At 43.2% G+C, this 10,622-nt stretch overlaps 1 protein-coding gene across 1 annotated transcript in view; it reads right to left on the bottom strand.

The window, feature by feature from the left end:
* TMEM178B (transmembrane protein 178B) overlaps nt 1-10,622 on the bottom strand; it is a 302,879-nt gene extending 292,257 nt beyond the window's left edge. Inside the window, exon 1 of the mRNA XM_044441307.1 lies at nt 10,241-10,622. Within this exon, the coding sequence (XP_044297242.1) occupies nt 10,241-10,622 (382 nt within the window). The remainder of the gene's footprint in view (nt 1-10,240) is intronic.

Below are 10,622 nucleotides of genomic sequence, written 5' to 3'. Positions count from 1 at the left end.
CAAGGCAGCTTACATCATTCTCCTCCTCCATCTTATCCCCACAACAACAACCCTGTGAGGTAGGCTGGGCTGAGAGTCTGTGACTGGCCCAAGGTCACCCAGTTGGCTCCATGGCCGAGCGGGGACTAGAACCCAGATCACCTGAGTCCCAGTCCCACGCTCTTAACCACTGCACCACACTGGCTCTCTTAATCAGTGAATCATCATTTTGAAATTACATGTCATATCTGTGGATGATAGGCTGCATCTTGTTAAGAAAAATATGTTTTTGTCCATTGGACACCACAATGTCTGTTTAATAGGGTATTGTCTAATACAACACATTTCTGGCAATGCAATAAATACTTCTTTTAAACAGTGATCTAAACAGTATCCAGAGGTTGCTTCTTTTGAGGAGGAGACTGTTACACAGATAAATTTGTACTGGAAGCTTCCTTAATATTCACTGATAGACACATACTTTTAAAAAAATTATCTGCTCCATGGAAGTTAACAAATACAAGGGGAACTGGATTCTCTGTATCTGTTTGACAGCCAAAAGCCTGATATTACAAAATTGGAAAGAAAAACACTCAGTTCCTATAATGCAATAGATTAAGGGCCTTTACACTTTCAATAAATGAATAAGTGGCATATGGATGGCAACTTCAAAAGAATATTTATTTGGATATTGGCTCCCCTATTTGCCTTTGCATGGTGGCTTTGTATGATTTGCTTGCTTGTTCGTTCGTTATATTTATATCCCACCTTTTTCCCTTCCAAGGATGGCAGAGTTGCATGCATGGATTTTATGTGCCCATGTAAAAAAAATAATAATAAAATTCAGGTTTGCAAGCCCAACTTTGAGGACTCCTTTGGGGTCCATGTTGGGAGCCCCTGACTGCAGGCAACCACTTTTATACAAATGGGACTTCACTAGTTCCACTTTAATATCCAGTTTAAGACACTGCAGCTGTCAGCAGATTCCAAAGCCACTGTCCAAGCACTGCCTTCCCATCCTCATAAAATCCCAGGTAATCAAGTCAGATGGTGCTCTGCAAAGGAGCTGCAGCTGTGATGGTGTCACAGTCAGAACAAAATACGATGGCCTTAGCCCCATAATTCTTCGCAAACTTGTCACGGCACACCTCTCCCGATTCCACTACATCCTTTCCGTGTTCTAGATGTAATACCCCTCACCGCCCAGTGAAGTTCTTCTGAATTACCCCTCGTAAATGTGTGGAAAGAAGTAACTATTTTCTCTCTCCTAAAATCGCTAGGAAAGCGCTGTCTTGCTACAGTGTTGTAGCCACCCTATACTTCTAACTACCTAAAAACAACACATTCTGTAACATTATTGTATTTGACCTGGTTTGCAAAGATTGGATCATGTGGTTGTTAGAATTTCCCCCCTTTTGTTTCTCTGGTTAAATTAGATTTCCACAAAGCAATAGATAAGCAGGCTGCTGTGGATCTATTGAAAGAAAAATTGCAGATATATCCGTTTTAAAAAATAATTATGTTCTGATTTCAGTAGGAGCTGGAAACAGTCAGGATGAAACATTTTCCATGGCAACCTTCCAGGAAGCAAAATAAAAGGTCTTCTTTCTAGTGTTCATCTAGGACCTAGAGATCTAGGCAGAAACATCTCACATGATTACATGTCTTCCACAAATGGTTTATTTTACTTTCATTATACAATTATTCAAAACTGATTTCTTTGGAGAGTTGTTTTCTTTCCAATTCATCGCTGGAGGTGGTAACTGGAGTTGCAGGCAGGCAGAATGTGTGCATGTACTGAGACTGCTGGGAGAAGAGGGCATGTCCCTGATGACATGCAAACTAGTCAGTAAGTACCTGTCACAGTGACTTGAAATGCCCAAGGTCTGAAGAGCTCTCCCCACCCAAGCTTTCCAGGAGCAGGAAGACATTGCATGTAGGTGCTAGAAAGTGCTAGAAAGTGCTAGCACTTTCGAGCCACCTCTATCACTGCCAGATGTTGGATGCCTCTTTTGCTTTGGGTAGGGCTTAGCTGAAACAGAGTCCCCAGGCATGGCCACCACAACTGACAAGGTTCAGACTTAAAAGTTACTCTCCAACAAATTAGAAGCAAGTACCCCTTCCTTAATTACTATAGTAATAATTCCTCTGCTCCTGTACATGAAAGCAAGCCTAATGATTTGGATAGAAGCCTTTCCACATAAATATATTTTGAATTAGGGTATATTAGCCACAGTAATAGAAGCTCAACTAGAAGGTATACCACAGGTATGAAATGTAGTACCAAGTCCAAGAGGTTACCAACATGATTAACAAGTAGTGTGATGGAAACTATTAGAAAATTTTCTTCGGGAAATTGAAGCCTTGTCCAAATAAGTAAAAGAAAAAGAAGCACAAGCTTGCACAAAGGAGCTGCAAACAGACAATAGATGCCAGAAAATAAAAATGCATTTTTGAGGATCATATCATGAATAGTATCAAGGTCAAACATAAACAATTATTTAAATATATCCAAAGCAGGAAACTAGCTAGGGAGGGAGATGAACTGTAGGATGATAAAGGAGTTATAGGAGCAATAAGGGAGGATAAAGAGATTGTGGAGAAGCTCAAGGAATTCTTTTCACCTGTCTTCACTGCTGAAAATATAGGACAGATAGCCATGCCTGATCTGATGTTTTCAGGAAAAGAGTCTGAAGAGCTGAGGGTAAATGACAGTGACAAAAGATGAAGTTTTCAACCATATTGACAAATTGACAGTTAATAAATCACAGGCCTAAATAGTAGCCATGTTGGAGTCCTTAAAGAATTCAAATATGAATTGCTGATCTTCTACCAAAAAATGTGTACCCCGTCCCGAGGATCAGCCTCTGTACCAAAGAGCTGGAGAACAGCCGATGCGGGGAATTTTAATGGTGACTGTCTGCCACGGATTTCAAGTAAGTCCCCAGCCAGGCAGGGGATTGTCAGTTTAGTATGGGACCAGCAAAACAAACACTGCCAGGAGTCCCTTAAAAGTGAACACCACCCAGCAATCTAGATCCCATTGGATGAGTCTATTTCACATGGTATTTCTGAAGAAGCATGGTGGTTTAGGTGTTTGCAGCCAAGTTAATGACGCTGTAGCTTGCACAGCCTGTGAATAACCCAGTCCTATTTATAAATTCCTGGTTGCAAATCCCACATAAGTTCCACTCCTGTTCATTTTTACCTGGGAGTAAATCCACATAATTCAGTGATGCTAACATCTTGGTAGACACATGTCCTTGGGATACTTTATAATTTGAACCCCAACTTTCCACTAAAAAGAGTGCTTAGAGGAGCTCTGTTGTTGTCTTATTCCTTCCATCTTCTCTCTGCCCAGTTCCAGGATGGACCTGGACCCATCTGTGCAGACTCAGTTTGCCTCACATAAGAGGCGAGTGGTATATTACATGGTATAGCAAAGCAGTAGCTGGTAGTCATCCAAATGCAACTATGAAGACATGGCTTTGAAACTGACAAGATCAAATCATCTCTCTCAAGTGTCTATGTAGGAAGTCAGTGCTAGAAACGGTGAGAATCTTCCTTTGTTCCCTTTACAATAGGGGCTTCATTTCATTTTCCTCTGGGGAAAAGATCTACAAAGCTTCTCCTAAAGTATTTAATTGTGAAAGCACAGCTCTTCCGAATAATGAGTACCTGGAAATATGTCTGGTCGTCAGGGACCATTTTAAAGGAACAGTACAACAATGACAACTATGGGTATTTTCACTCAAATCACCCTTTTTGTCTGAAATCAGTACAGTCAATGCAGTCCAGTTAGCAGAGAAGAGCCAGTCTCAAATCAGGTGGACACTATTTCCTATTTAACCTTTTCACTGGATTGAGAGAGATGAGAAATGCAAAAGTCAGCATGCAAACAGCTAGACTTTTGTTTCCACGTGCTAGCTCATATATATCTCATTGCTCATTGCAGCAGCTCAGATAATCAAGCTGATAATCAAATAGTTTGATTTAAGTGGCAGAGGAACTGAATGTCTCTGATCTTTTCCTCCCACCACCATTTTTGTTGTTCCAGATATATCTATTCTAAAGGTTTATTCCCCCTGAAATCTTCTTATCCCTGTTAGCTATTAAGGCTAGAGAAAAACAATTATTTGAGCCATAAAACAGGACCAGTAACTTGTACAGAAATTGTTTTGTGAATCCGTTCTTCCTCACGAATGTTCCTCTGAATTATTTCACTTATTCTTCAATATGTTTATGTGGAAGTAAATCCCACAGATTTCAACGAGACTTCCTTCTGATTAGGCATGCATAGGATTGCATTGCTATCTGACACCCCTTCTCACCACTAACACCCTGAGAAGATAAATATTGTCAAGCAATACTTTTTACCATTTAAACCTTTATGTGTAAAACATCTTTTCATGGTTTGCAAGACATTCTTGTTTGTTAGTTTTAAATCCAAATGTTAGAAAAATGGTTCCATTCACTCTTCAAATTTAAAGAATAAGGCTGCATGGAATAGCACACTATGTTCACACAACACAATGGATATTTGAAGGAAAAGCTCCTTTCATAGACACCTGTCCAAACTCTAAGGTCCTTCTTCGGGTACCCTCTCTACCCAGGGAAGGGCCTTTTCTGTGGTAGCACCCAGCTATGAAACTTGCTCCCTGGGAAAGTGGGCCTGGTGCCAACATTTTATTCATTTTGGTGCCAAGCTAAAATCTTTTTATTCCCCCAGTATTTTAAGGGTTGATTGTTTTATCATATAATGGAACATTGCATTTTTTTTTTGCAATATATTGCATGTTTTTATATATGGATTTGTATTTTAATGTACTGTTACATTTCTCATTTGTAAGCCACCCTGAGAACTGCTTCTGATAAAGATGGGATAGAAATGCTTTAAATAAATAAATAAGCAAACAAACACACACAACAATCCACAATTGAGGGTACGAGTGTTAGTACGGGTAAGCATTAAACAGTTCTAACTCAAACAAGAGTCTGGTATAAATAGTATGCACCTAGAATTAAAGAATCTGAGTCCAGTAGTAACTGGACTCAGTCACTGTCCTGCCTCACAAAGCCTGAACTTTTCTACCCCTTCCCACAGCGATCCTCAGGCAGATCTCCCTTTTTCTCACTGGAAAAACCAATCTATGCCAAATCACTGGGATTTTAATGTTTTGCTGCACAGCTCTTCTTATGTTCCTATGCTCTCCCACAGCTAATCACAGCTGGCTCTTGTGTTAACAGGGAGTCAGAGCATTTTTAAAAACCATCTATGTTTTTATAGTCTCAGAAGAACAGATATACTTCAGTGGCAGAGTGCCTCCTTTGCCTGCAAAGAGTCCAGGGTTCAAGTCTCTGTCTTCTCTGGGTAAGGCTGGAAAAACTCCCACCAAAAAATTGATCTAAATGAATGATGGTCTGATCCAGTACCAGGTGGCTTCCTACATTCTTATTTTTCTTAGGATTCTACTTTATTGGCCTTTCTAGCTCCACTGTCCCTAGATTTATTTTTTATTTCGTCAAAACACAAGCGCCTTTTATAATTTCCGTTATAATGTTCATGGTGACTTACAGCAACAGTCAATACATAATGATGAGGAAAAGGATAACAGGAGACAGCTGATAAAAACAGGAGATGGCTGATAAAACTCAACAACTAGGAAGTTGTAAACATCAATGGATTTGCAGGTCAAATGCATGCCAAAAAATATAGAGGTTTTTGTGAGCCAAGAGGAGGCTTTACAGAACTAACCTATAACAGGATAGGGGCATTCTGGGTCTCCTTTGGAAGGCTCAGGTATTGCTTATATCAAGGTGTGGCTTATAAACTAAATGTTCTTCTGATGTCACCAAATATAAAGAACCTCTCCTGTGAGCAGCTTCAGTGGGACTGAGCTGCCCTAAACGCAGGACTGTTGAAGCTCTCTCACCCAAGGGGCAAATCCCACTTCAGAGGAGCCCTCTGGGACTGCGTGGCCAGTGGCAAAATGCAGCAGGGCCAAAGGCAAGGGAGGCAGGGCCAAAATACCCTAAACATCAGCCTGTTTCCTTTAAGGCTCTTCTTGCCAGCAACTCAGCCTTAAGAGAGGCAATTCAGCCTTTTAGAATGGAGATGGGGACCCACAAAAGATGGGAAATGAACGAACAAGCTGTATGGGGGGAAGGAGAAGAGGCCAGGATAAGGCTCCATGGTGACCTCAGGTGCCCATGGGGGGTGGAGGATGGGGGGTTTGGCACGAGGTTCTGCACTCCTGATGTAAAGGTCATAACCAGCACTTTGAATTAGACCCCAAATAAACCAGAAGATATTGAAGCTGTTGCAAACGGGAAGTCTCATACTCTTAATAACCACCTCTGGCTGGAGTTCTTATTCTAGTCTTCTGGACCCTCTGATGTTTCTAGACAGTAGCAATACACTACACTTGGGAGGAGCAACATGGTGCCCCACCCAGGAGTTTTGGACTACAGCTTCCATCAGCCCTGAGCAAAAGGTTTCCTACAGCTGCCTTAGCTTATCTGTCACAAATGACAAAGGAAAATTCCTGGAGAAAGAGGAGGACACAAACGAAAGAACCAAACAGCAGAGGAGCTGTTTAGGTTTGGGTCTCCCATGCCCAAGTACAACTTTATAGCACGTGGACTGCATTGCCTGATCTTGACGATGTCACTGAATAGTTAAGAAAGAACATAGAGATGGCCATGGTGATCTTCCTGGTGGGTCACCTGTCCCTAGGAGAGGTCCCTAGCTTGCCCAAGGACACCCAGCAAGCTCCATAGTCAGGGGAGGATTTGGACCAGAGTTTCCCACATTACAATCCCACCCATCTAACCACTGCAACACAATAGACGCACTACCTTGGGTGAGCTGCTGTATCTCAAGCTCGGTTCTCCAGATCTATTCAAATGGTATTATCCAGTTCTGACTCAGAGTCACACAAAGCATGATAAGAAATGTAAAGCAGTCAGAAAATTGGAAATGCTGTGTGAATGATACACAGTCACCACAAGGAAAGAGACACTTGCTAAAAACTGGAACTTTGCAGACTGATTCAATACACTTCCTATCTATTGTATCAGACTGGAATTTATTTTATCAGTTCAGCCTATCCCCAAGGTGTGTAATCATATCCATCTTCTCATCCTCAAGCAACTGTGTCCTTACTACTACCATTTTGCTAGCAGGTGGTTGAGGCTGAGGAATACTGGTTTGCCTCCAAGCTTGCTCAGTTGCTGTGCATCATCATGGAGGAAAAACAAGCCACAGTGACTGGACAACACATGATACCCAAGGGTTGTTACTGAAACATGGGTTATGTTATCTGATTCCAGTGACACTAACAAGTTAGAGTTGGTTAACTATGAACAGCCCATAAACGGAACCCATGGTTTGCAATTACGCTATGAACTGTGGGTTGTTCACCATGGTTTGTTATCTTGGTTGGCTACAAATGACATGGTAACATGCATTTCATCAACAGCCCTCGGATCAATAACACTCCATACTGAACCCCTGAATGTGTGTTGTCTGAGCTGAATCAGTGACTTATTTTCTTTCTTCAGATGTGCCTGTCCCCATCCACCTATAATTTGTATAATTATCCTTGCCTTGCATGAGTTTTCCTAATGTCCAAACCTAGGTGGCTGTGACAGTTTACACACACACACACAAACCCTGGAGCAAGCCATGTGTGTCAGAACGCTTTGTAAGCCACTCCAACCATCTACCCTTGCCAGGTTCAGATGTCACAACAATGTTCGTGGTCATTTTGCTAGTTGGGCAGCTCATGACTTGCACTGTGGCTTATTTACCCTCCGCAAATGTGTGATCTGCCCTGCATGTTCACTCCTAAACTAAGTTCCAGCCCAGATTTCCACAATGAAATGCAATGCTTTTGTCTATGTTTAAGCCAGAGCTGGAAAGCTAGGGGTTATCTTCACCCCTGAGCAGGATACCTTCGAAGTTGCTCACTTATTCAGAGAAGAGGTCTCTTCAAAACACTCTGTCAGCATTCCTTCCAGCACAGTGCCAATAAACCCAACCTCTGACCTGGAAGGATCCTTGGTTCCCTTCCCTGCCAAGTCCTGCCCAGTCAGGGTGCCAGCTGTGATGACAGGCTTTTATTATGGACAGCTGCCCATGACAAAATGGAGCAGAGCCAAGAAGGCATTTCATGAAGTCACCCGACAGCCTCTAGCATCTAACGCCTCGTGGCCATTGAACCCAAGGTCTCCCAACTCTGCACAGTGGAGCGCGAGGCTGCAAGTCGGCATGCACATTTGTTGAGGGTGTTGCATGTCACAGCACTGATTCTTGTCACCTTGATGCAAAACAAAGGAGGCCAAGTTATACGTTTATGTAAATACAACTATGCAGAACAGAAACAGAAGCAAAATAATGGGGAAATGGGGCTTAAGGAAGGAGCAGTACACCTCTTTAATTTCTGAAACAGGAGCCCTGTGAAAGAGCAGAGAAACCTACCTATTCTTTGTAAAGAGAAACCTGACAAGGTGATTCTTTCAATGCGTCTTAAGAACCACTAGAAGAGATTCTGGTTTGTAGCACTATTGTACAAAGATGTGAACAAGAACTATGCAGAGAGACGTCTTGGAATTCTGTACATTTCCCCTCAGATAAATGCTTAAAGTTGATACATTGTATTCCTTTTTGTATTCTGTGATAGGAACAGAAGAAATAATACAAATATAGTGACCATAATGTTTGCTCAAATGCTTGATGACGAAAAGACGCAATATATAATGTATTTGACCAAGAGATGTCTCCCCTTGGGAATGAAATTATTCCATTTTAAATCTTCTGTAATGCAGCAATTTAACATTATTTTTTGCCAGCTGAAATCCAAAGATCTGCTTTTAAATCACCTGCAGTTACTGAGCTTTCCCTCTCTCTCTCTCCCACATGCATTTCCCTTTGTTTGCTCTCTGATGATAAAAGAAGCATATTAGTTTAATTCAGAAGTAATCCAGCTTTCTGGTGTAAGATTAGCTGAATCCAGTTAATTTTTGAACACCAGTAATCAGGGTCTAATTCAGAAGGCTTGACAGTGCATTTCCTGCACTGTTTGTGCATTCAGGTACTCCATGCCACACTGAAGCATGGCCTTGCCTTTTTTTTTTAAGTGACAACACTTTTTATTTATTTGTTTATTGGATTTATATCCCACCTTTATTCTTAAAAAAAAAAAAACCTCAAAGCATCATTCTCCTCCTGCTGCTCTCAATCTTAACCCAACAACAACCCCGTGAGGTAGGTGGGGATGAAAGTCTGTGGCTGGCCCCAAGTCACCCAGTCGGCTGCATGGCCAAGTGGGGACTAGAACCCAGATCGCCTGAGTCCCAGTGCTGCGCTCTTGGCCGCTACGCCACACTGGCTCTCTCTCATATTAGAAAACAGACTTGATTCCATCTGATGGATAGCCAGTGGAGTGGAGTGGAGTGCTGGACTGGGGTTTGGGAGACCTGGGTTCATTCCCACTCAGCCACAAGTCTTGCCAGTCACCGACTCTCAGCCTAGCCTATCTCATGAGGGTGTTGTGAGAACAGAAGGGAAAGGGCCATGTAAGCTGCCTTAGGTACCTTGCAAGTGGGAAAGGCTAGAATATAAATCTTATTACACTACCACCACCTTTACAAATCCCTTCTTATATGGCCTATAAGTTCCCAGCCCAACAGAACGTCTTCACCCTTTGTCAGTGTTTAAATGAAGTCACTTAGGGCACCATTGCAAATCATTCTATCTGCTTCTGAGCTCTGTAAGAGAGAAGTTAAAGGGGAAGTGTCCTCCAGTTTGCATGCCGAAGGTCGCGGGTTCAACCTCTGGCATCTCCAGACAAGGCTGGAAAAATTCCTGCCTGCAACCTTGGAGAGCTGCTGCCTGTCAGAGCCTACAATACTGGGGTAGATGAACCTAGGACCTGAACCAGAAAAAGAGCCCTGCTGATCTTCCCATGTTCCTCGCTGTTTCTCTCACTTGTGATTGGCTAGGCCACATGTTCTGCCAATGGATGAGTTCAGGGATATTGCAAACTTTAGCAAGAAAGCCCTGCTTCGGGGAGAAAGCTTGCCATCTGGCTTAAGTGGGGAGGGGCTGCAATTCTCCATCCCCTTCCCTGGGACTAAGCTCACGGAGAGCTCGGGTGACGACCTGCCCAATGAACCGGCCAGGTGTGGCAAGCCTCCTCCACCACTCAGGCGTCGGTAGTCCACACAGGTTGGCTCAGGGCGCAGGGAGAAGCCTTACCTTTAGCAATGAGCTCTTCCAGATCCTGGTCAAATCCCAGCCGGTGGCATTTCCTCCACAGCCCCATGTTGGTGGAGTTGTACTGTCTGTTGCACTCGTCCACGGGGCTCATGGCAAAGAGGTGCCTCCGATTCCGCGCCAAGAGCAGCCTCCCTTCCCAGCGGTCCAGCCTCGACCGGCTGGCCCGGAGGGGCAAGTTGTTGTTGGAGTTATAAATGAAGCCCGGGTCATTCCTCCGGGTGGTGAAGCTTTTGCACCGCTCGCGGTGCTTCCGGGCATCCGTTTCGTACCAGTGGTCCGAGCAGATGGCCACAGCCAGCATGCCCAGAGCACACAGAGCGAGAGAGAGGCCGGCGTAGAGCAGTAACCTTCCCGCAGCCAT

The sequence above is a fragment of the Varanus komodoensis genome, unplaced genomic scaffold (assembly GCF_004798865.1).
Source record: "Varanus komodoensis strain SLA01 unplaced genomic scaffold, ASM479886v1 scaffold39, whole genome shotgun sequence".
Lineage (NCBI taxonomy): Eukaryota > Metazoa > Chordata > Lepidosauria > Squamata > Varanidae > Varanus > Varanus komodoensis.
Note: the sequence above shows the minus strand (reverse complement) of the source record. Positions and strands in the feature narration are given on the sequence as shown.